The 24,786-nt window shown below is 62.1% G+C and overlaps 1 protein-coding gene across 1 annotated transcript in view; it reads right to left on the bottom strand.

Moving 5' to 3' along the window:
- Crispld2 (cysteine rich secretory protein LCCL domain containing 2) overlaps positions 1 to 23,685 on the bottom strand; it is a 53,856-nt gene extending 30,171 nt beyond the window's left edge. The window contains exons 1-5 of the mRNA XM_046434937.2: positions 23,573 to 23,685; positions 8,655 to 8,965; positions 2,753 to 2,871; positions 625 to 757; positions 123 to 238 (exon numbers count right to left, since the gene is read on the bottom strand). Coding sequence (XP_046290893.1) covers positions 123 to 238; positions 625 to 757; positions 2,753 to 2,871; positions 8,655 to 8,894 — 608 coding nt within the window. The 5' untranslated portion in view covers positions 8,895 to 8,965; positions 23,573 to 23,685. The remainder of the gene's footprint in view (positions 1 to 122; positions 239 to 624; positions 758 to 2,752; positions 2,872 to 8,654; positions 8,966 to 23,572) is intronic.
- Positions 23,686 to 24,786: the final 1,101 nt, after the last annotated feature.

Raw genomic sequence — 24,786 nt, 5'->3', positions numbered from 1 at the left:
CCTAACCCACTCCTAGACCCTCACCCCACTCCTAGACCCTCACTATGAGAAACAGCTGAGAGTCTTCACTGGCGAAGCCAGTTGTAGTGGGGACCCAGCCAGGACCCGCGGCAGACGCTCACTTTGGAGAGTAGTTGCAGACGAGGTAGACGGCGTTCTCCCAGATGTCGCCCCACACGTTCATCCTCCGGCAGGTGTTGACGGCACAGCCGATCTTGGTGGTGGTGGCCCAGACCATCTGCAAAGACAGAGCAGCATCAGGCCCAGGCACAAGGCGCGCCTCCTGGGCTTGGGAGGAGCTGGCTGTGGAGAGCAGAGGGGCGAGGGTCTCCCTGACCCCCGGGGGCGCAGAGCTCTTTAAAAAAACAAATAAAAGATGAAAAAGCCCCACTATTCACACATAGTGAAAATCCCCCAGCAACGTGAAATAGCCTCAGAAGCTTCCGGTGCTGGCCCGGTCCTGGCCTTACTGTGAGCTGGGGACAAAGAGCTCAGTCCCCCAGCGGCACTCTGAGTGGCACCACTGAGGGAGCTCTGAGGCGGTGACAGCACAGAGATGCTCCGGCTCTGGCCTCAGCCTGGGTCTGGGGTGCGGGGCGGCGGTGGTGGCCGGTCCCGAGTTACCTGCGTGTAGTGGGTGCACATGGCCCCCGAGCACCTCTCCGGGCACCAGGGGTTGCACTCGTGGGGGTAGGGGTAGGTGTAGTCCTTCACCTCATCGTACCAGGACTGCACGTGGAAGCCCGGAGAGCGGTACCTGCGGGCAGAGAGGGCGGTTGTGTTCCGGCCACGGCCCATGGCCCAGGAGGACCCAGAGCAGGAGCACTGCCACCAGAGGACGCTGGCGGGGGCGGCTTTGAGGGTGGCCCCCGATTCCACCCTGCACCTGGCAGCGGGGCCTAAACCAGAATTGAGGGTGCCCCCAGGCGTTGTGGTGGCCCTGGGCCCAGTGGGCTCCTGGGCACCCACACACCATCTGTGTGTGCCGGAGACCCTTCTCTGGCCCCGCGGGTCCTTTTGATGTCAACTGTGCATTATTTTCACATACGCTAGGGACCGTACATGCAGCCACGAGCCCCACACTTCAGATTCTATGGCTTAAGAAAGACGGGATTTCAGACCTGAGACCACTTGGAAGTAAGACCTAAGGCGGCCACCCTCAGACGGGACACCACTGGGCAGAGGAGTCTGAAAGTGGGGACCTTCCCGGCTATGGGGGACAGGGCAGAGGGGTCCCTGCTGCCCCTCAGGGAGGAACCCAAGGCCTCATGCTTGTCCCCCTCAGGACCTCGCTGCAGGGTGCCCGAGGACTCGGGGCAGAAGCTCACTGGACAGACGCATCCAGGCGTGTGGGCCTCCCAGGTGGGAGGGAGGGCGAGGCGGGAAGCCAGTGGTCTAGGGCCGCACCCTCACGGCTCCTCCTGCACCCCCACGGGGAGGGCCGGGCACCACCTGTCCCCAAGCTGTCCTCCCCGGGGAACTGGCTCTGTGGCCGCTGCCCACCCACCAGCTTGGCCCTGTTCTCTTTTGCTTTGTTTTAACCAGGAAAGAAAACTGGATGCAAATCCATGGTCATCGTCACCAGCAAGTGTAAACAAAGTGGTTTCAATAAGGCGAAAAAGCTCCGGGGGAGTGGCCATCTGTCAGGGCCATGCGGTCAGCGAGGCAGTTGAGGTCTTGTAACAATTACTGCTTGTACCCAGAGCCAAGGGTCGCGGTCAGCCAGGGCCCAGGAACAGCCTCTCTCGTCTGGTCCTGGGGCCAGCTCGGGGACATTCAGGCTCATAGGAGGAAGCCTCGAACAGAAGGTTCTCCATGTCCACCTCTCGCAGGCCAAGGACACGGGTGCAGTCGTGCTGGGCAGTTTGGAGGGGACGCTCGGCCAGCACAGGGCCACAGGCCGAACAGCCCTTGGGGAAACAAGTGAGGGAGGCGTGTGGAGAAGCCCAGGGCCCCTGACCATCAACCCTGCTCCTCAGTGGCCCCAGAGCTGACGCAGGGGAGCCCCCAAAACCAAACCCAAGACGAAGCTGTAAGAGCAAAGGAGGTGCTGCCGTGCGTGAGCTGCCGCCTCTCCAGGCGGGACCCGAGGCCCGTGAGGTGAAGCAGGAGGCGGGGAAGGTCGTGGACCCCGGGCTCCAGGTGCAGCCAGGGAACGCAGGCGCCACGGAGGGGCCAGAGACCAAGGGCAGAATTCAGGTCTCCTGCCTCAGACCATCCGTGGGGCCAGCAGAAGGCCGCGCTCACAGAAAGCAGCGCCCACTAAAGGAAGCGCTCCTTCTCCCACCACGAACCCCTGGGGCCGTCCTGAGTGCCCAGGTTTGTCACCGACCTAGAGGACAGCATGCTGCCCGCGGCCACAGGAAAGGCCAGGCCACGAAGTGGTTCTGTTCGAAGTGACAGCGAGCCCTGACCTCTGTTGGACAGGCCATCTCAATCCCAGCCCAGCTTGTCAATGACCAGAGCAGGAGGGAAGCAGACCCAGGCCTGGAGAGCGGCCGGTGTGCCCGAGAGAACTGGGGACTCAGGGCCAAGCTGGTCGAGTCTGCTGGTCACCAACACCCGTCCAGCCTGTGGTCAAAGGACATCTTCCCTCTCCCCCTCCCTCTCCCCCTCCCTCCCTCCCTCCCTCCCCCGACTCTGGGCTGAATTCGAGGACAGGCAGTAGTGCCAAGCCTACACGGGGTGGGCACCTGCAGTGGTGGCAGGAGGTAGGGGGACTGTGGCAGCCTGGGGGACCCACAGCACTTACCTGCCCCAGTGCACGGCCAGGTTCTGCCCGATGGACACCAACAAGTTGGCGGGGCCGTGCTCCCAGAGGCACTCCTCCGCCCAGGCCGCCGCTGACCTCTCGAGCTCTTCGTCCCAGGTCTGCAGGGCAGAGGACAGGAGGGGTCAGGGCAGGGAGGGGAACGGCCAGGCTCCCTGCAGGCCGGCTGGTTCCAGGACACCACGGGAAGGGCTCCAGCCTCTGTGACTCTGGGCTCCTAAATCAGCCACTGGCAGGTGGCAGGTGGCTGGACCCCGGGCTCCCTGCTCAGCCTCTACCCTGCTGCGACCTGGGGAAGTCCCTCCCCCCGGCTGGCCTTGGTGTCTGAAATGGGAAAGGTGCTGAGGCCACTCCAGCAGCCTGGGGAAGGGCCTCCCTTGGTCAGGGTGTGCCGGGGGCCTGGCCTTGGGCTTTATCCGCACCCTCCTTGTGGTCCAGTGAGGACATTGACCTCGACACTCTAATGACCAATTTACAGGATAGAAAACCAAGGCGCAGAGAAGCATGGCCACCCACCGGGGTCTCACCAGGGTCCCACAGGGGTCAGGCCTCTGGCCTGCAGGGGCCTGGAGCCTGCTCTCTCCACTGGTGCCATGGTGACCCGAGGCTCTTCCCGGCCCGGAGTCTGAATCACAGGTCACGCATGTGGAGAAGGCCCTGGCTCAGGATGGGTCCTGGTTAAGGATGGTCCTGGTTAAGGATGGTCCTGGCTCAGGATGGGTCCTGGTTAAGGATGGTCCTGGTTAAGGATGGTCCTGGTTAAGGATGGTCCTGGCTCAGGATGGCCCTGGCTCGGGATGGTCCTGGTTAAGGATGGTCCTGGCTCAGGATGGCCCTGGCTCGGGATGGTCCTGGTTAAGGATGGTCCTGGCTCAGGATGGCCCTGGCTCAGGATGGTCCTGGCTCAGGATGGGTCCTGGTTAAGGATGGTCCTGGTTAAGGATGGTCCTGGCTCAGGATGGGTCCTGGTTAAGGATGGTCCTGGTTAAGGATGGTCCTGGTTAAGGATGGTCCTGGCTCAGGATGGGTCCTGGTTAAGGATGGTCCTGGCTCAGGATGGCCCTGGCTCAGGATGGTCCTGGCTCAGGATGGGTCCTGGCTCAGGATGGGTCCTGGTTAAGGCTGAGTCCTGGTTAAGGATGGTCCTGGCTCAGGATGGCCCTGGCTCGGGATGGGTCCTGGTTAAGGATGGTCCTGGTTAAGGATGGTCCTGGTTAAGGATGGTCCTGGCTCAGGATGGCCCTGGCTCGGGATGGGTCCTGGTTAAGGCTGGGTCCTGGTTAAGGCTGGTCCTGGCTCAGGATGGTCCTGGCTCAGGATGGCCCTGGCTCGGGATGGGTCCTGGTTAAGGCTGGGTCCTGGTTAAGGATGGTCCTGGCTCGGGATGGGTCCTGGTTAAGGATGGTCCTGGTTAAGGATGGTCCTGGCTCGGGATGGGTCCTGGTTAAGGCTGGGTCCTGGTTAAGGCTGGGTCCTGGTTAAGGCTGGTCCTGGCTCAGGATGGTCCTGGCTCAGGATGGCCCTGGCTCGGGATGGGTCCTGGTTAAGGCTGGGTCCTGGTTAAGGATGGTCCTGGCTCGGGATGGGTCCTGGTTAAGGATGGTCCTGGTTAAGGATGGTCCTGGCTCAGGATGGGTCCTGGTTAAGGATGGTCCTGGTTAAGGCTGGGTCCTGGTTAAGGATGGCCCTGGCTCGGGATGGGTCCTGGTTAAGGATGGTCCTGGTTAAGGATGGTCCTGGTTAAGGATGGTCCTGGTTAAGGATGGCCCTGGCTCGGGATGGGTCCTGGTTAAGGATGGTCCTGGTTAAGGATGGTCCTGGTTAAGGATGGTCCTGGTTAAGGCTGGTCCTGGCTCAGGATGGTCCTGGCTCAGGATGGGTCCTGGCTCAGGATGGGTCCTGGCTCAGGATGGGTCCTGGCTCAGGATGGGTCCTGGTTAAGGCTGGTCCTGGTTAAGGCTGGTCCTGGCTCAGGATGGTCCTGGCTCAGGATGGGTCCTGGCTCAGGATGGGTCCTGGCTCAGGATGGGTCCTGGTTAAGGATGGGTCCTGGTTAAGGCTGGTCCTGGCTCAGGATGGTCCTGGCTCAGGATGGCCCTGGCTCGGGATGGCCCCGAGCGACCTGTGAACGTGTGTGCGACCGCGCCCAGCCCCCAGTTTCCATCTGCAACACGGGCACGCGGTACCCCCGGCTGAGGGCAGCAGCAGGGAGATGAAGGGTGGAGGTGCCCAGGGATGGGCGTGGCCAGGGGCATGGAAAAGCATTGGGACTCCTGGGATCTTAGACTCTTGGTGGCTCTCATGGGGGACAGGGGACAGAAGCACAGGACTATACTGGGTGTCTGGATGGGATGGGGAGAGTGGCGGGCTACCTTAGGGGCCTGCACACAGTGCCCTGGAGAAGATGGCCAGGTGTGGCACATGTTCACCCCCATCCTAAGGGAAATCAGGAAGGGCTTCTGTCTCCTGTGCTGCCCAGCCCCCTGCACAGCCCACCTGGACAGGGGCCGGCTGGGGTCTGGGCCCAGGCACCGCACACAGGGGAGGCAGCCCACTCGCCCCTGGGCCACAGAGCAGAGGACGCCTTGGGAAAGAGCATCAGGAGTGGAGCCAGGGCCCTGCCCTTCTGCAGAGGGCAGACCCAGAGCCCTCCTGGCTCACCACGCGCCCGCAGCTGCTCCCCCACCGAGTGCCCGACAGGCTCCGGCTCTGGGGAGCAGAGACTGTGCTCTGGCTCTGGCCCCCCAGCCCTCGCACACAGCAGGCGCTCACCTAAGGCCAACCGGCAGAGCCCTGGGGCCTGTTAAGCCAGCTACAGGACCCCCCCAAGTGCCAGCTGCTGTGGAGCTGCCCTAGGCAGTGGCGGGCCTGCTCCCTCCCTGCCTCTCCTGTGTCCCTTTTGGCCAAGATAACTGAGACGGTCCCGTGGGGGGGGGGGGTCCCGCGCGCCTCAGGCAGATGGTGCTGGCATCCTGGGCCACCCCCTTGCCCACCTCCCGTCTCAGAAGTGGACAGTGGGGAAGCTGAGGCTCCTCTCTGGGTGACAGAACCCCACCTCAGTGTCCACTAAGCCCAGACCTCCCCCCAGTGCTGCAGAAGCCCCCCGGGCCTGTGCCCCCACAGCCAGAAGAGGGGCAGTCCACAGCCCTGGGTGCCCTGGGCCAACGGGGAGCCAGCCTGTGGGGCACGCAGTGCCTTCCGCTGCCGGGAGAGGGCGCTAGCTCCCTCAGCCGCCGGGAGCCCCCATCCCACCCCCATACCCTGCAGCGGCCCAGGCCGGGCTCTTTGATCCTGTCCTCTGGGCTCATGGTCAACTCCCCAATAAGCCCCCGCACAGGAGTCCTGTGTCACCCTGCCCCAGAGGGGCCAGACTAAGGCCCCCACACCCGTCTGGGTAGGAGCTCTGCATCTGCTGGGCCGGGTGCCTGGCCCTGGCCTCGCTTGTGCCCAGGAGCGGGGGGGTGGAAGGACACTCCAGCAGGCTGGCCCAGGGCGACCGTGCTCCATGGCCCTGGGGGTCCTCAGCTCTCCACACCAGCACCGTCCCACGGACACGTCACGCCCTGCCCACCCCACCCGAGGGCCAGCTCATGTGAGGGGCCGAGGGGACCTGGCACTGAGGACAGCAGGTGTTCCCAGAGCCTGCCACACCTGGGTGTTCTTCCAACGTCCTGTGAGGAGGCCAAGGCTGGGGCAGTTGACCCACGGGGCACCAAGGAGCCTCAGACCCCACCGGCCTCCACCGCAGCTCAGGAGAGGAGACCCGCGCCCACCCAGCCTGTAGCATCGTCACCAGGTGGGGCCCAGGGACGGTTCTGAAGACACCAATGAGACCTGTCACCTGGGTCAGAGCTGTCACGGGAGGCTGTGGGCCCTTTTGAAGACCACACCTGTGCACAGGGCCCCCCAAAGACGCCCCAGAATGTGGTTCTGGAAAACCAGCCAGGAGTGAGGCTTGCACACTGGAGCTGAGGGACAGATGGCAACGCCACCCAAGCTCACCAGGAAGCCGTCCCATGGGTTCAGGAGGGAGAACCTCAATGGCTTTCTGTTACTCTTGGCAAAGGCCAGGATCTAGGAAGCAGGCTACAGGACAGGAGAGGCACAGGGAGGCTGAGACATCTGGCCATAGTCACACAGCAGAGCTGGGGCCCAAATCCCGCAGGCTGGCTCCTGGTGAGCTCCCACCTGCAGTCACCATGCCCAGCTGGTGGCACCTGCCCTGGCATCCAGCCAGGGTCCCAGCAAGGGTGGGGAGGAGTCTGTACCCAACTATACCCACAGTTTTATGTATTTTCAACCTAAAACAGCTCACACAAGCTGCCTAGCACATTGGAATTTGAAAGAGCGCCCATACTCTCCCCCAAATTAGCACAAGCCTTTGAAATGAATGGCTGCACAACGTTCTTGTTGCAGACTCCTAACACATTTCCAAAACTCAGCCTCGTCCCGTGGCCCTGACCGGCCAGCAGCCCTCACTGTAGGTGTGCAGCGCAGGTGTGAGGGGGCAGCAGGCACGTGCTCCTCTCCAACCAGGAGGCCACACCGTCAGCAAGGGACAGTCGGCAGCTGGGTCCCAGGGATGGGGGCGGTGGCTCGTATGACGGAGGGGATGGGGTTCCAGAGGGCGGCGCCCGCAGAGCACCCGCTGGGACGCGGGTACACCTCTAGCTGAAGCCGGGAGACAGAGGTCAGTCACTGAGACAGACGAGCGCTCCTTGCAGAAGGGCGTGGTGCGAGGGCTGCGTCCGGACGGGAGCCAAGGCGGCCCCCAAGCAGGAGAAGGCAGGGAGCAGTCCCAGGGTGGGGTTCAGGACGGGGGGAAGGCGCTGGGAGGCGTCAGCCCCCACCCAGGGCTGGGCGGCCTGGTGAGCGAGGTGGACGGCACAGGACGCGCAGAGGGTGGCCGTGCCGAGAGAGGCCGGTGCCAGCAGGGGCTGGCGGCGGGCGGCAGGGCTGGGGTGTGCTGCTGACTTCAGCTGGACCTGGGCTCAAACCCGGGCTCTGGTCTCCAGCCTCTGCCTCCTGATCTTGGGCTGGAACGGCAGCCGCCCTACCTCAGGTCAGAAATGGGGTGTCAGGGGAGCAGCGTTGGAGGCGGGTGGTTCACGGTTTTCTGTGGGGTCCACTAGGCCTGAAGGCCCCACACGGCAGTGGCTGGCCACGGTGGCTGAGTCCTTAGCCAGGCGGCGGCAGGTCACAGCTCAAAGCCACGCACGGGGGAGCTGCCAGGTGTGGGGGTTCTCTGGTCTGGGCAGCGCGGCCTCAGGCCGGAGAACGCACAGTGGGCCCTTCCACCAACCTGGGGGTGGGGGTGAGGGTAGGACTGGAATGAGGACCCGCTGCCAAGTGTGGGGTCCTCCAGGTCTGACGGGACCTCCAGGCCCTTCCCACCGTCGCACGCCCGGCAGACAGCCCTTCCTCGAGGACTCGGCCCCCTCGTACTCGCAGACGGAGCCAGAGGACGGGCAGCAACCAAGCGGGCATCGTCGCCCCGGTACGTGCGGGCCTTTCACAGGTCCTCCAGCTGACCGTCACAGGAGCAAGGGAGTGGGATTCTCAAAGTGGAAACTGAGGCTCCGGCTGACCAAGGAGATGTCAGGCCCATGAGGGCTGCAGAGCTAGGACTGGGACCCCTGTGTCCAGGCCTCGGTCCTCCCCAGGCTGCCCCGGGAGGCCTGGTGGATGGGTCAGTAGGGCTGGCTGAACCTGGAGGAGGAGTCCCAGGGAGGAGGCAGCCAGAGTGCCAAGGACAGAGCCGGGGACGCTCTCTTGCCAGAGGACACCCTGGGCCTGCCACCGTCCACCAGCTGGTAGGCAACCAAGATGGCAGCCCAGCCTCCCGCCGTTGGCGCCAGCCTCTGTGGCTGCCGCCCGCGCTCACCATGTACTCCATGTTGGAGGCCGGGGGGTGCACCTGGCCCCGCAGCTTGTTGTGAAGCATGAGGATCTCCTCTCGGTCTGTCCTGGGGATGGCCCTCCGGGCGCGGGAGTGCGGCTCCGTCTGCTGGTATCTGCTGAGCAGGCTCTCCAGGTGGGTGACGTTGGGCAGGAAGAAGCCTTGGGCTCCGCAGACCAGCAGGGCCAGCCCCAGGGAGGCGAGGCCACTCGCGACACCACTCATGGTTCTGCCCCTGCAGCAGCAACTTGGTGACAGGACAGCCTGGGCCTGGTGCAGAGCTGGTGTCAGGTGCCCTGGAAGGAAGCAAGGGGGGGAGGAGCCGGTCAGCTCTGGGCAGCCGGCTCGGGCGGCGAGTGCAGCAGCCTGGGCCTCTCCTGCTGGCAGACGCGGACACGAGGCTCAGGGAGGGCGACCAGCCTGCCCGCTGATAGGCAGAGGTGGAGCCGGGACCCAGCCCAGGTCTTCCAGCAAGATGCGCGACTGGACTCCCCCCAGGATGGCCCGGGCAGTTTCTCCGGGCCCAAGTTCTCCGTCACTGTATTTTCTGACCCAGATCAGCATTTCCATCCACTGAGGACCCGCGTGGGCCTAAGGTGTGAATCAAGCTCTGTCTCTGCCCTCAGAAGGACCTGCAGAGTCATGTCATCTCACCAAGGGACACACCAGGAGCAGACATTAGCAGCCACTCCCCAGCAGCCTCGGTTTAGCGCAGAGTGGGCACACCTCAGGAGGCCCCTGGGGCCCAAGGGTCCTGCCGTCGCTGCCTCCCGCTGGCTCCACCATGGCTTGGCCACACACGTGACAGGTGCCCCAAGCCCAGCAAGGACTTGGCCACAGGCTGCAAAGTGACCTTTACCTGCTGACTTGGTCCTCAGGAAAAGCAGCGGTGGAGAGCGGGCAGGACCACCAAGGGAGGACTCTACCCACTCGTCCTTGTCCCTGCGGGGCAGACCCACAGCTACCACTCCAATGTGCCCTCAAAGGTCCATGTGCCGGGAACCCTGTCCCCCGTTGTCACATGGGTGGCGTTTGGAGTGGAGCTTAGGACTGGAGGAGATCATGAGGTGGCCCCTTTGATGACCTTAGTGGCTTTACAAGAAGGGGAAGAGAGACCTGAGCGACCACCTTGCTCTGTCACACAGAGCAACATGGCTGTCTCTGCGCCATGTCCTGGTGCAGCCTGAGGCCCTCGCCAGATCCTCACAGGCTCCTGGACGTCCAGCCTCCAGAGCCATTAGCCAAATCAACTTCAACTTCCGGCCTTTACAGGTCACCTGGTCTTGGACATTCTGTGGGAGCAACAGAACGGGCTTCCAAAGCCCCTGCAGCCCCCAGGCAGGCGGTCTCCTCCTCCAGCTCCTGCTGATGCAGACCTGGTGCACGCACCCTGGTCGCCGAGTCAGCGATTCATGCGGGTAACTAACCAACCGCCACTTCAGGACAGTCACCAGTCACGGCCACCTCCAGACAGGTCCGGGTTAATCCTCCAGGTCTCTCAGTTGCTAGGGCAGCAGCGAGACCGAGAGGACAGGAGGAAGACATGGCCAGGCTCCCAGACCCTCTGGGCTCATAGGGTGCTGTGTCCCCACGAGTGCTCGTGACAGCCAGCACACGCCGAGGAGCCCCAGGTCCCCTCAGGCGGATGCGCCCCCTCAGAGTCCCTAACTTTTGCTACCCCTGTCCCTCACATCAAGGTCAGAATGTCCTTGAGAATTTTGCTGTACCATCTGGTTCTTTCAGAAAACCCATCATAAGCATCTATCCAGGTGGGCCATTAATGTCATTTTCAAACACTGTGACAACCCAGGAGGCCCATGTATTAGGACCCACTTACCATGAGAAGGCAGAGGCCTCTGGTGGCAGCAAGGCTGCCCAAGTCCACCCTCGTCAGCCTCTGGCAGGGAGGCTCTGTGGACCTGGAACTTCCCAGCAGGCCCCTTGGCCCTGTCCCCTGGCAGCCCACAGTCTCCCTCCATGAAGGACCATGCTACTGACCCGAGAGGCAAGAGAGGATGGACAGAGTGCAAGGTTACTCCCAGGGGAGTCCGGGGCCACCTAGTGGACTGCACCCAGCACTTGTGCTAGGCCTGAGGAGGGAGAGGACGCGGTCCCTGGCCACAAGGAGCTCAGGTTGGGCTGGGGAGGGAAGCGAGATGGGCATCCCAGGACCCAAGCCCTTGGCACCAGAGGGCAGCATGGGGGCAGCGAGCTGTGGGAACGCGGCCGTTCCCATCTTCAGCCCTGGAAGCCCTCCAGGGCCTGGCGAGCAAAAATAGCCTGCGCCCAGGGAGAGGCTCGGCGCTCTGTAGTGCTGGACGCGCTGCCCTCCTCCCCCAGGGGCGACCTCCTGGGGCAGAGCCAGGACGGCTGGGGAGGACCTCTGCATGCCGGCTGGCCTGGGGGCATCCAAGCCTGGGGAGTTCTCCCGCCAGCCTCTCTCGGTTGGTCCCACGACCATATTTGCACAATTCCAGCTGCAGGCCAGGGGCCACGCCTACCCGCGGAGGAACACTGACGCTCGCTCTGGGAGGATGTGGGGGGCGGGAGCTGGCACCGCTGGGGTCCACCCCGCGTCATACCACGCACAATTTGCTCTGCTCTGTGCTCCGGGAGTGGGAGGCGCAGGGCTCCAAAGGCACACAGCATAAAGCCTCACGTGACTCCACTCTGCCCAACCAGAGGAGGACCTGGTCTGATTTCAGTAGGTCCGACTCTGGGGCTGTCAGCAGGGCGAGTCGGGGTGGGGGCCTATGATGTGGTGGAGCAATATGCAGCCAGCAAAAGGAACGACTACACACTGGCATTAATAAAAGAAAATGCAACAGGCAGTTCACAAAGCAGAACATTACGCCAATGATGCCATTTGTGTGAATTTTAAAATAGGTGGCTGGGCACGTAGCTCAGAGGCAGAGTGCTTGCCTAGCACGCAGGAGGCCCTGGGTTCAATCCCTAGCACAGCAAAAAAACAAACAAACAAACAAAAACCCACTGTGTATATGCATATACCAAATTCTGTTATAATTTATGTATATATTACATATACACATTTGTGTGTCTATATGTATGCATGTGGTGTGTGTGTGTGTGTGTGTATGTGAGAGAGAGAGACCCAAGACTGAATTCAGGGGTGACTTCTGGACACAGGACAGGAACTAGGGGAAACAAGGCTTATCTTTACCTTTAACATACATTTCTATTTTTCAAATCTCAAGCAAATATGGCAAAATGTCAGTGCACGCTCACGTGCGGGGAGCCGGCCAAGGGCACAGTGCGGCACTGTGATGAGCCCAGGGCGGCCCGGGTGGTGGCCTTTCTGTCCTTGGGGCATGCCCATTTCTCTTGGTTTGAAGTTATTCCTCAACAAAATACAACAAGACGCCAAGGCATGAAACACGGCACGTGCTTTCCAAATGCACCCTTCCAGCACATTCTGAGCAGGTGCTGCCCTGCGAAAGAGCTCCCCTGGCCCTTCCTTCAGAAGCTGAGGGACTTCCCTGGCCCACAGGCCACCTCCTCAAGGTTCCAAGGGGAGTTATAAAGCCTGGGGTGGAGCAGGAGAGATGGCGGCCACCAGACATGGTGCGACCCTCGCAGCAGAAGAGGAAAGCAGAGGGGGACCGAGGCCTCTCCACGTCCTTCCTGGCCCAGGGGCAGCCCTGCCTTGGCCGAGGCACTCAGGGCACTGTGCAGGTGGCACGCCAGTACCACAGGGTCGGGAAGCAGCTTGGCCTGGCCAGCGCCCCCGTCTGTGCCAGGGAGGGGACAAGGTCCAGTCTGGATGGCTCCTGGGTTCTGGCTGCAGGGAGTGCTGAAGATTTTAAGTAGAAAAGAAAGGTCAGCAGGGGCAACGATGCTCCAGAGCCCAGGGCCGCGCTTGGCATGTGGAAACTCGCCGTGTTCACAGTCTCAAGTGCACCCCGGATCCGCGTGCTGCGGTCTAACCCCGGGGCCTCAGAATGCGACTGTATTTGGAGATAAAGCCTTCGAAGAGGCAATGGAGTTAAAGTGTCCTTAGGGTGGACCTGATCCAAGACGACTGGAGAGGAGGACACAGATGCGGGCAGAGGAATGGCCCTGCCAGGGCACAAGGGAGACCATGTCGTCTGCAAGCCAGGAGAGGACTCAGGAGGAACCAGCCCTGCCCACACCTCAACCCTGGACTTGGGGCTCCCAGACCCGAGGAAATGAAGGCCACTGGTCTACGTTGAGGGGCCACACAGCCCTCGCAGACTAGGACACATCAGATAATGAAGGGATGGGGTCCAGATAGCCCCCAGCTGCTGAATGGAAAGTGGCGGGAGAGAGGCAGAGAAATTCAGAGGCTGAGACAAGATCTCAGAGGTACCTGTCTGTCAGAGCAACAGGTGCGTGGGCAAGTGGCCAGTCCACGGGGCTCTCTGCCCACAACCGAGCCTCGCTGCCCAGACAGCTCAGCTGGAGGGGGGCCGAGGCTCTCCTGCCTTTTTCCTAGAGAAAATTGAGAAACTCACACTTTTTCCAACTGAGACACTCAACAGGCTGAGCTCCTGCCAGGGAGACTCAGGGCAAAGGGCTTCTGCCAGGGAGACCACCCCCACCAGTCCACATCATGTCCCCTCTGGGTCACCCAGAGGTTTGGCTTCGTGACTCCCATTCTACAGGTGTGGAGGCCAAGTCTGCGGGCTTAGGAAGCTGCCCAGGGTCATCCCACCGGCAGGCAGAACCTGGCACTGGGGCAGCAGGCAGCTCCGTCCAACCTCAGAGTCCACCCGTGCCCTCTGCTCAGTGCCCTCCTGCTCTCCCAGGAGGGGGCTTCCCTGCCACCAGAAAATCCCAAGCCCCCCACACACAGGGCGACTGAGTCTTGCCCTTCACTCTTCTCTGCCCCTTGGGAAGGCGGCTGGGCTCTGGGGAGCAGAGACACTGCCCTCCCAGGTCAAATGACAACTGTGTCGATGAGAAGGCCCCCACTGCCACCTCTCAGGGAGACTTTACATCATGGCCACACTTCACCAGACACGTCCCTCACCAGTGTGGGCACCCACGCAGCCCCATCTGTGATGCGCGCTGACTCTGGTGCCGAGCTGATCTGACCCCTGCCGTCGGGCTGCTGAGGCATCCTGGAGACGCTCGCCTGGGGCGGCCTCGGGGCTCAGCTAGGCCTGGCATCCCCGGGCACTGCCAAACTCCAGCACCATTTCCAGAGAAGCCTCAACTTGTCCCCCTGGTGGCTTCCCAATAACTGGACGTGTCCACCGAGGACTGTGGCTCAAGACAGCCGACGGGCCCTCTGGAAGATTTTGTCCTCTGTTGCTGGAATTGCAAAACAGCTATCAGATCCCAAGCTGAGGGCTCTGAGATCCTCAAGAGGATGCCAGACGCTCGGGCGCTTGGAGGGCCCGACAGAGCTGCCAGCCCCAGGGCCGATGTAAGACCCAGCTGGCAGACGGGAACCGCAGGGCCTCGGGCATGGCCCAGAGCTTTGCAGCACACTGTGGCTCTTTAGGGACAGTGGCTGCAGCCCCGGTTACAGCCACTGAGCCGAGTGTGCAGACACCAGCTGGTATCTGTGCAGCTGGGTGACCAGCTCAAGATGGCCCACCGCTTCCCACTTCCCACACACCTCTGCCAGGATACAGCCCTCCCCACCCCCACAGTCCGGCCAAGGCTCCCTGGACGTGTGGGGGCCAGCAAATCCAGCCGGCATAGCACCCAGACTCAGGGGCCAGGGAGGGGAGCCGTGCGTCGGGGCCGGGGCTGCGTTCACCGTGTGTCTGGGAGAGTCTGCCAGAAAGATGAGTCTCAGGCCTGGGCCGCCAGCCGGCTGTGCTCCTGCACATGCTGTTCCCACAGCCCAGCCCGTGACCCCGCGCCCCAGGCCCAGGCGGGCAGATCCACTCCTGCTCGTCACTCCCCGGCTCAAGGGAGCCGCTTCCTGGAACCCTCCTGGGGCTTAATCATGCCGCAGACCTGCGCCCCCGTCCACCAGCCCCCGGCGGCGTCTGACCAGCCACAGTCGGATAAATATTTATGGAATGAATGTGCCCCCCTCCTGCCGGGGAGATCAGAGGGCCATATAAGGCCTACGTGTGACTCCGGCCTCCTCACTGACCGCAGGCTGGGCTCAGTTCTTATCACAACCCGTCACCAGCTCTGTGGCCCTGGACGCAGTGTGCAGCCTCTCTGGGCCCAGTTTCCACATGGGTAAGGTGGAGGGGAGGCCCAGGGCCTCGTCCTCAGCCAGCAGCACGTTGTGTGGAGGCTCGACCAACAACGCGGCCTGCAGTCCAGGGGCAATCCTCTCAGCCGCTCTCACCTTTGCCTCAGCAAAATCCAGTTGCAGGTATCCTGCTAAACGCCCAGTGCCGGGCGAAACCGACGCAGCCTCCCCAAGCCTGAAACAGACTGCGCTGGGCTGAGCTCCGAGCCCTGGACATGCCTTTGCGGCTCTCCGAGGAGGTCGGTTCCAGGACGTGACCAGGTCTGGAGGAGCAGGTCCGCCCCTGGCCAGGAGCCTCTGTGCCAACGCAGAAGGGGCCTGGGCTGAGGGTGATGACCCAGGTCAGACACCAACCCCGGTCAGGCCGGGGTGTCCGCCCGTCAGTCCTGGCGCTCGGCAGATGCCACCTGGACCAGAGGGGCCCAGGGCGAAGGACCCACTCTCAAAACTAACTGAAGCGCTGGGCTGTGTGGTCGCCAATTCCCTTGGTGCAAACACCCCATCCAGCGAGAAGTCACTGAGGGAAACCGCCAGAGTCCAGACAGCGGGCGAGGCCGCCTCCCTCTCACAGGGTTTTCCTGTGACCGCTCCCCATTGGAGGGACAGACTGACCACCTCAGACTCAGATAACAGCAAGATGCAGTCAAACGCCAGAATAGGTTCTGAGCACTCACTGCCTTGATTTTACGTGTGACTTATTGGCCCACAGGCTGGTGTCACCCGGCAGCCGGCGGGGGCTGTGCCGCTGGGCTTACTCCTTCTGTGGTACTCGCCCCTGAGCGGCCCCTAGCCCCCAGCTGGACTCGGGAGCCGGGATGTCCACATGGTGAGCCCCAGCCAGTGACTGGCTCCCTGGACCCCCCAGTGAGGTTGGTGACCAGTCACGAGCCTGCAGCCCCGGGCAAGGGGCCCCTCCATTTCAGCACCTCAAAGTTATCCTCTCCACAAACGGGTGGGGCACTGCCATGATCAGCTGTCCCAAGAGGAGGACACCAAGGCTCTAGAAGGACAAGAAGCCTCTCAGGGTCAGCAGAGGCCTGCGGGTGTGCCTGTCCGCTCCTCGGGCTCCAGCACCCACTGGCCTGGTCATCACGAGGCGGTTCCCAAACATCAGGGCACTGCTGACCTGCTGGCACACAGTGCGACCCATCCACAACGGTGGCTGACCCCGAAAGGCCCGGGGCTTCCCTGGACTCTGGTCCTTCTCAGAACTAATCAAGGAGAACTCAAAATCTGAGCAGGAGGCCAAGGACAGATCCAAGTCATAGCCACAAACCACCGAGAAATCCCAGGAATGAAGCCGTGGCTGGAAGGAGGGACTCCCTCCGCCCCAGCGCGTCTCGGCAGATCTCGGGCTGGGCAGAACGTCCCGTTACGACCGGAGAACCAGACAGCGGGCGAGGCCGCCTCCCTCCTCCACCGGGTTTCCCTAAGCCATTGGACAGGAGGGGCCAGACCCCAGAGGTGACTGGCTGGCTCCCTCCCTGGCCTGCCACTCTGCTCCCCCAGGCTCCACACAACCAGGGACGGCCAGCCGTCCACAGCCCGGCGGCCACGCCAGCCCACAAGCACTCGTTTCCCCAGAGTTCTCCGCAGAGCCAGGTCCGCATGGGACTTCGGGAAGAGGGCATCGGGATGCTCAACAACTGGTTCGATGATACTCAAAGCGGGTGACATCGCTATACTGTGCTGAGAAAATACGTCAACTCCAGACAAGAGAAGAACAGTCACTCAACAAACACTTACCTAACCTCTTCTGTGGGGAGAGACCAGGAAGCCAGGCGTGTTCCACACAAGCCAGGCAGATCACAAACAGACGGGACACACAGAAATTCCTAAGACCTGGGGCATGGCCCTCGGCCGATGTGTGGATGCTCCCCTGGAGACAGGTTCAGGGAACAGCAGAACTTGGGGTGAAGGCAGCATCCTTCATCTCCAAAAGGAAAGACCTGGCCCCAGAGGGCAGCGTGGACCGAGCGGGTCTGGTCAGGCCTGCATTGGATCCCAGCCCCTGCCCCATGCTGAGGGCCGCCCAGGGGGAGGGGGTCTGCAGCCCTTGGGGCCTCCAGGCCCCCACAAAGGGCAGCTGGGGGAGGGGCTCCACCATCCCTCCCCCCTCTAGGAGCTCGGGCCTGCGCTGTCCCTGCTCCGGGTGACAGGGCTGTGCTCACCAGCTCCCCTGTGAGATCCACAGGGTGATGGGGGCTCCAGCAGGGGAGGCGGAACCGGGCTGGGGAAGCCCCTCCACGCTGCTGTGCAGGTGAAGAGCCCGGGACACCCTCGGGGCCCTGGGGACCTGCAAGTGAGCAAGACAGAGCCTGTGCCGGGGATGGCAGGAGACGGTGAGCATGCCACAGGGCTGCTGGGCGGTCAGGGCCACTCTGGCTGGGGTGGACGGGTGTGCCACCGACATCTTGAGGAAGGGGAACAGAACAGCAGTACTGCTGGGTGGTCGGGTGGAGGTGTGTGGTGCAGACGAGGCACGAAGACAGGGGCTCAGGAGAGGAAGGGGTCACGGCAGCCGGGCTGGGTGTGTGGGCACCGTGATTTTATTCTGATGCAAAGAGGGGCCTGCAAGGGAGAGAAGCCGGAGGGGACAGGCCTGACTTACTCTTTGAAGGCCCCTTTGCATGCGGCGACCCAGACAAACCCCACAACACACTGCGCAGGAGCCTGATGCCCATGACCGACGTGCACAGGTCCGTTTATGCCAAGTTCAAAGCCAGGCGAAACCAGCTCTGCCACGGCGAGTCCACACATATCTACCAGGGGGTGCGGGGACACGGGGGGCCGGGATTCTGAGGACGGATCTCTGCAGATTCATCTTTGAGAAGTTCCCCTGACATCACATGAATGACTGTGGCCTCCTCCCCAGCAATGTTCAACTGCAATAACAAGTTGCTTTTTAAAAAGTTTGAAGCGCTCCAGCTCTGCCTGAAGAAGGGCGGCCATGTGCGTGAGGGGCGCGGGGAGAAGGCCACTGGCCTGCCCTGCAGAGCTCTGAGCCGTGACAGGTTCCAGGTCTGGTCCCAGGCAGCCCTTCAGAGTGAACTCTGGAGGCAGGAGCCCAGATAAAGGCCTGCCAGGGCTCCCACTGGGACCAGCACAGACTCCCACAGAGGCCCGGGTCATCCCCAGTCTGAGAGAGCACTTTGTCCCGGTGGCCAAGGCCCTGCTGAGAATATCTGCCGCGTCCGGCAGCCCGGCCTCGAAGATCCCAGAATGAACGGTGTGTTCAGCGCGGTGCGCTGGGGGGAGAACAGACGCGCTGTGTTGGGAGCTGGCTGGGGTGGAGCACCGGGGCAGGGTGCAGCCGATCCGCCTCCTCGCAGCTGTCCTGGAGGCCCCAGGGAGCACTCATCCTTGCAGGGCTGGTTCTGAGGGGTTATAACGGAGCAGGCTGCCGGGACCCTCAGGACTCAGGCCTGCACACGGAGGGCCACCCGCTGGCGCTCCTTCAGGGAAAGGGCTAGGAACGCGCCAGCGACTGGCTCTTGTCTTGTTTTCTCCTCTGGTGCTGGGACCAGACCCAGGGCCTCCCACACGCTCCCCTCATGCTCTGCCACTGAACTACACCCGGCCTGGCTGCTGGCTCGGGAGGGTAGCCGTTCCGCAGCCACAGAGCCACCCGCCCCACTGTTGTGATGCAATTTCTTTTTGGTCATATCAGACCCTGTCACCAGAGCCTTCCCTCAGCTTCCCCCCTGCCCTGACCAGCCAGTCCCTCCACACCCCTCCTCTGTGCCAGGGCCCAGGGTTCTCCTTTGCCAGCTTTCCAGGACCGTGGGCCCCACACCTGAGCCTGTCCGAGTGCTGGGGGCCTCGTGAAGCACCAGCCGCCCCGCAGGTCCTGGCTCAGAGGGCCTGGGTGGCCCACGACTTGCATTTCTCTCGAGTGCAGTTGCTGCGGGTCCAGGAACCCCACTTGGAGAAGCACTGCTCAGACCGCCACGGCCTGTCTCCTCCCTGACCTCCTCCACCTTGATCCCAGGTCCCCAGATCCCAACCCTGCATGCCCCCACCCCAAGCTTCTCTCCCCTCCCAAACATCTACCTGTACCAGCAAATGTTTTGCATTTTTTTTAAGTCAGTTTGCTTTTGAGGTTCCAAAATATTTGCTTCAAAAAGGTCAGTTTCTCCCCCACCACTCGTGGAGAACCTCGTCCTGCGGCCTTGAGGGGAGGAAGGAGTGAGCCAAACCCAAGAAAACCAGGACAAGGCCCTGCTCCCTGCTGGGCGCCAGGAGGGCCCAGGCTCTGGGTTGTAAAGGGGGGTCAGGGTTGGGAGGGCGTAGGCACAGATGGCCCCACCCCAGGCAAGCCTCCCGGTGAGCTGGAGGGGTCCACGGAACAGAGAGAACAGCCCCTGGGTGCGGGGGTTTGCTGCGGGTCTGCACATGCTCAGTCACCTTGCGGGCCCCTCCCTGGGGATGGAGCCCCCCCCCCACAGACTTGGTGGAACTAGCTCATTCCAGAGCAAACTGTCCTCGAATGCAGCGCCCCCATGTCACTCTCCTGTGTGAGCTGCCCCCTGGGTGGTGCCACCTCAGGCCTGGGCCACGAGGCCCCCCACCTGGTGCACCCTGCCAGCTCCCCTCCGCCCACTGGTGTCTCCCTGCCTGCAGAACGCCACCTCTTCCTTCTAGGAGTCCCTGAGCTCTTAGAGGTCAGTCACAAAGTCAGCTGGCCACCAGCTCCCAATCTAGAGAACCCACGGGCTCCTTCCTGTCTAAAAGGACTGGGGGAGGGTCAGCTCCAGGCCCCTCGACTATGTGCAAAATGGGAGCGCGATTCTGTTTCCTTCTGGAACACGGCCACTCTGCACGCAAGATGGGAGACAGGCCAGAGCCCAGACTGGAAACGTGGGATTTCATAATTTATCGTATTTTAAAAACAAGGGCCAGAAGTTGCAAAATCCTTCATCAGGGCTCTCTTCTCCTGATCCTGTGGGTTTTGGCTAAGCTGATGCCGCACTTGAGATAATCAAAGATAAATCTCCCTCTGGCTGGACCACGCTGTCCCCACAGCCTTGAAAGGGCGGGGGGGCGGCAGCCGAGGAGCGCTGGCACTTGCCAGCCTGGCACCGAGGCTGCGCTCCCCAGCAACACCTCAGATAGGACCCTGCCAGGGGCTGCCGGGACCCAGGTGGGACAGCCGCCCTGCCCACACACCAGCACCAGGCTTTCCCCACACGGGTGGCCAGGAACCAGAACGGGACCAGCAGGTGGGGGCTTCCTCAAGGAGGAAGTCAGAAAAGGACCAGGGTTCCTCAGTGAGGTCAGCAAGTCCCATGTGGCCCAGCAAGTCCACTCCGAGGTCTAGCGCAGGAGCAGTGAAGACATGTGCCCACGGTGGAACTGCCCGTGTCATCAAGCTGGGGAAAGCCTGGGTTGCCATCAGTGGAGGTGGGGACACACAGATGTGCACCAGCCATTCGGTGGAACATTTTCAGCCACAAAAAAGGAATGATGTTGTGATATATAAACTGTAAGGGGGATGGACCTGGAGAACACTGTGCCGAGGGAACAGCTGTCCACACACAGCCGGCCACACCCCAGCACGTGGTCCCACCTATGGGAAGTGTCCAGAACCAGCCACCGAGACAGAGGCAGGCAGGGGCTGCCTGGGCTGGGGGAGGGGCTGGGGAGGGGCTGGGGAGGGCTGCTCACAGCACAGGGTCCCTGATGGGATGACGAAAATGCCCTGGAATTAGACAGCAGTAGGGTCACACAGCACTGCACATCGGTGAAAGCCACCGATGGCACAGCTCAAGGGGTTAAAAGGGGAAGTTGCGTGTTCATGTGGGTTTGTTGGTGGTGGTGCTGGGGGTTGAACCTAGGGGTGCTCTACCTCTGAGCCACATCCCCAGCTCTTTTTTAAAAATTTACTTTATACCTTTATTTTGTTTATTTATTTCTTTATGTGCTGCTGAGGATGGAAACCAGTGCCTCATGCACGCTAGGCGAGCGCTCTACCACTGAGCCACAGCCCCAGTCCCCCCAGCTCTTTTTCAAAATTTTATTTTGAGACAGGGTCTCACTAAGTTGCTGAGGCTGACCTCGAACTTGGGATCCTCGTGCCTCAGCCTCCAGAGTAGCTGGGATTACAGGTGTGAAGCACCATGCCTGTCTGCTTTTGTGTATTTCACGGCAATAAAATATTTTTCAAGAAAAAAGAGAAATATACGGCTGGTACTGCCAAAGCCCCCGGTGTGCCTGACCCTGCCTGCTCTGGGGGAGAGCATGCTCCCTGGGACTTGGAAGGTGCTCCGGGTCTGCGGCCCGTGGAAGTCCGAGCATCTCCTGAGTTCAGTGGAGTGACATAAAGTCACGCCTGCCTTGTGTGTTCCCTTCTTGACAAGCCCTCAGCCCCTGACTGATGCTGGGTCTGCACATCTGCGACTGATCAAAAACCAGTGAGTTTGCAAAAAAAAGCCTCCTGAGCTGGGAGCAGCAGACACGGCGGCACCTCCCCACACAGCAGATTACACTGGTGACAGAGAAGAGGGACGTTCCAGCCCCCTCAGGCCAAGGAGGTCGGCACTGGGGTCCCACCTCTAAAACATTCCAGGTGCAACCCACACAGGGCCGGATATCCCCTCTGGGATGGCAAGGGGTGACGTGCAGGGGCTCTCCGGGGCCTTAAGCTCTTCTTGCCCAGCTCCAGACCTGGCTGGGGTGCCAATTCTCGTCTCCAGCCCCGTGGCAGGACTCTGGGAGACAGTATTGGTCCAGGTCCCGGGCAGGGCTCTCGGCGGGCAGAACCGCGCCTGCTGGCAGAGCTGAGCCCAAGCCCCGTGTCAGCGGAGCCCTTCCTGCCCCGCCCGAACCCGCGCCAGGGACCCAGAGCCCCGGCAACGCAGAGGACCCATCTGGCACCAGAAGCCTGGCCTCCTGGCAGGCTCTGCTACGGCAGCCAAGTGGCCCCTTCCTCCAGCACCTGGGCAGGGCCCAGCCGGGAGGGCCGCTCTCCCCCGCCCCGCCCGATTCATCCTGAGCCTCAGTGTGCTCCCCCCTCACAGGGCAGCCGGCGAGATCATTCCTGGAAACCTGGCCGTCTGGTCCACGTAAGAGCCGGGACAGTGCCAGCTGCCAGCACTGATTATAAACGTGGCTGTCACGACCCCTACTCTTACCCCTGAGGCGACTCTGAAAATCAGAGTCTCTCCCTTCCTGTCTCCTCCCCGGGCACCCCATCCAGCTCTTTACCTGGCGCCCCTTTCAGACAAAACACCTGTGGGAAGGTCAGGCTCAGAGGCGGAGTTAGCAGTGAGGCAGAGAAGGGTCTTAAAGAGGCGGGACCCAGGACTGGGGGGCAGCTCAGCGGCAGAGCACTTGCCTGGCATGTGCAAGGCCCTGGTTCCATCCCTAGACCCACAAAGGAAAGGAGGTAGAACCCAGGTCCGGTGTGCAGGGTCTCAAGCCAGATCCATCACACCCAGCTGGGCCTCCTGGGCAAACACTTCACTTCGCTGACTCTTTGATTCCTCAGTTGGGAGGTGGGGACCAAGACGCCCACTGCCCAGGTGTGTGGGCAGGGTTGCTCATGTGGGCAGAGTGTGTGGATGGGGCCTCGCCCGGCTCCTCAGCAACACAGCCCACACCTCCTGCCCCTTCCCCACGTGCAAACAGCTAGGCCAGGCAGAAGCAGAACCGGTTCACACAACATAAAGACCCCTGGGACATCCCTCTCAGGTGATCTGGGCTGGGGGCACGTCCCTGGTCTTGCTCTGTAGGATGTCAGACTCCAGATCCTAGACGGAAGACAGGCCCACCCCGTCCCACCAGAGCAAGGAGGCCAAAGTCTCAGAGTGGAAATTCCCAGTCCACTCCAGGTGCTGAGCGGGCTGGGCATGCCCACAGTCCCAAGGCTTTCTCAGTCAGACCAGCAGCTCAGCTTTTGGTTGAAAGATGCCCAGTCCAGCTGGACTGCAGTGAGTACCCCTGGCCAAGCCCTTCCGCGCTCCTTCACCAGCCAGCCCTTGGCAAGGAAGGGTCTGGGTCTGTACCACACAAGGGGCTGGTCCAGGCTCTCCCTGTGTGGCAGCCGACTCCCAGGACCCTACAGCCACCCGACCAATTCTCCCCACGCAAGGAGTTACGCAGATGCCTACTCCAGCTAGAGATCCAGAAATGTGTTCCCTGAGATTGCCTCACACCTGGACACACCCGCCCGAAGCTGTGGAGCAGAGAGTGCTGGCTTCCAGCTCTGGCTCTGCCTGGACAACTCACTTCACCTCTCTGACCTTCAGTGTCTTCATCTGAAATATGGGAAGAAGGCCACTTTGCAGGTTTGCTGCAAATGAGACTACAAAGAGGCGTGGCCCTGAAAACTGTCAGGTAGAAGGCACCTGCCAATCACCCACCCTCCACACGTGGGTGGAACACTTTCCAATGCTTGCCACATCCACGTCAATGACACCCATCCCCAACACCAGAGGCCACAAATGGTAGCGAACTGCACCAGGAAGGCAGAAGAGCATCCAGCCTCCCGGGAGCAGGGATCTGAGACCAGACAGACCGAGTCCTGGCCCCTCAGCTTCCTAGCTGTGAGCCCTGGGCAAGTGGCTTAGTCGTTGGCCTGTTCCTTCGTCTGTAAAAGGGCATGCCTCAAAACAAGGCTCTGAGATGCAGACAGAGCTGCCCCAACAGCAGGGAGAGCAGACCGCAGCTTGCAAAAGGAGAGGATCTAAGTGACACTTACCTCCGCAAGCCTCCAATCAGCACCGCACTGGCGTCTCCTCGTCCAGCGGGCAGCGCGGGCGCAGAGAACTCAGTGGGCAGGCAGCGGGTCGGGAACTCCGCACTGGCCGAGCGGCGAGCGGGTGCAGCTGCCAGCGCGCCGCCTTTTGAAGGCTGTCGGCGAGCCCAGCGGCCACGCCCACCCGGTGACTGGCGACGCCGATTGGGCTGCTCAGTCCGGCCCCGCCCCCCGGGCCCCCCCCCCGTCCTTCCCCCTCCCCCGCCCAGCGGGCTCCGCGGGCGGAAGGCGGCGCGGGGGCAGAGCCGGCGTAAGAGGAGAACGCGCGCAGTTTCCGCACCGGGACCATAAAAGTCGTTTTCATTGAGCGCTTACTACGCGCCCGGCGCAGTGCCAAGCACTTTCCGCCAGGGGGTTGCAGTTTAATAAATCCCAGCTCTGTGCAGCTCAAGTGGAGAATGGGGTTAGGGAGGAGACCTCCCAGCACTGTCGCAAAGGAAATCCGCAGGGGCGTGAGCTCTGCGCACAAGTCCGGAGCACACCGGCGCTGAGTTCATGCCCACCTTCTGCACGTCGTAGAAATCCGCGGCTCCAGTGGACACTGGGGGAGGTGGTGGAGGGGACACGATGGAGGGCCCTGGCTGCCGCTTCACTCTCCCCTAACACCTGCCCACAGGAGTCCAGTGAGCTGGACACGCCCCCTTCCACAGGTCAAGTAGCAGACTGGAGAGAGGGCCTGCGGCTGGGAAGGGAGCGGGAACAGGTGGAACCCTAGGACACCCACCTGTGCCGGGGTAGCCCCAGGTCAACTGAGAGTCGGAGGCGCCTTGGGAACACGTAACTCCGGGTCCTTTGCGGGCAGGTGAAGAAACTGAGGCGAGAAGAGCTGAGGACCTGCCTGCTCCCCTCTTGGTCAGGTAAAAGTGGACCTGATGTGTAAACTGCGGTGCTGGCGCAGGCCCAGGCCCCGGGCGGCCTTCCACCTTGCTGAAGTTGCATGAAGACCCCGGAGCCAGCTCACCCTTCCTCAGTACCCACCGCGGCCTGTGCTGGCCCTGTGCTATGCAGCCATGAGCAGCCCAGAAGGCCCCTGCTGGGGTCTCAGAGCATGAGGGGGAACAAGAGGGGGCCGTGGGGAAGGACGTCAGAGGACCAAGCTCCTGACACAGACCCAAGACAGGAGCCCTTGCTGGAGACGGGATGCAGCTTGTCTGCAG

The sequence above is a fragment of the Marmota monax genome, unplaced genomic scaffold, assembly GCF_021218885.2.
Source record: "Marmota monax isolate L192 unplaced genomic scaffold, Marmota_monax_Labrador192_F-V1.1 WCK01_AAM20220418_F8-fsc00024, whole genome shotgun sequence".
In the NCBI taxonomy this organism is placed as follows: Eukaryota; Metazoa; Chordata; class Mammalia; order Rodentia; family Sciuridae; genus Marmota; species Marmota monax.
The sequence above is the reverse complement of the archived record's forward strand: the minus strand, read 5'-3'. Positions and strand labels throughout refer to the sequence as shown.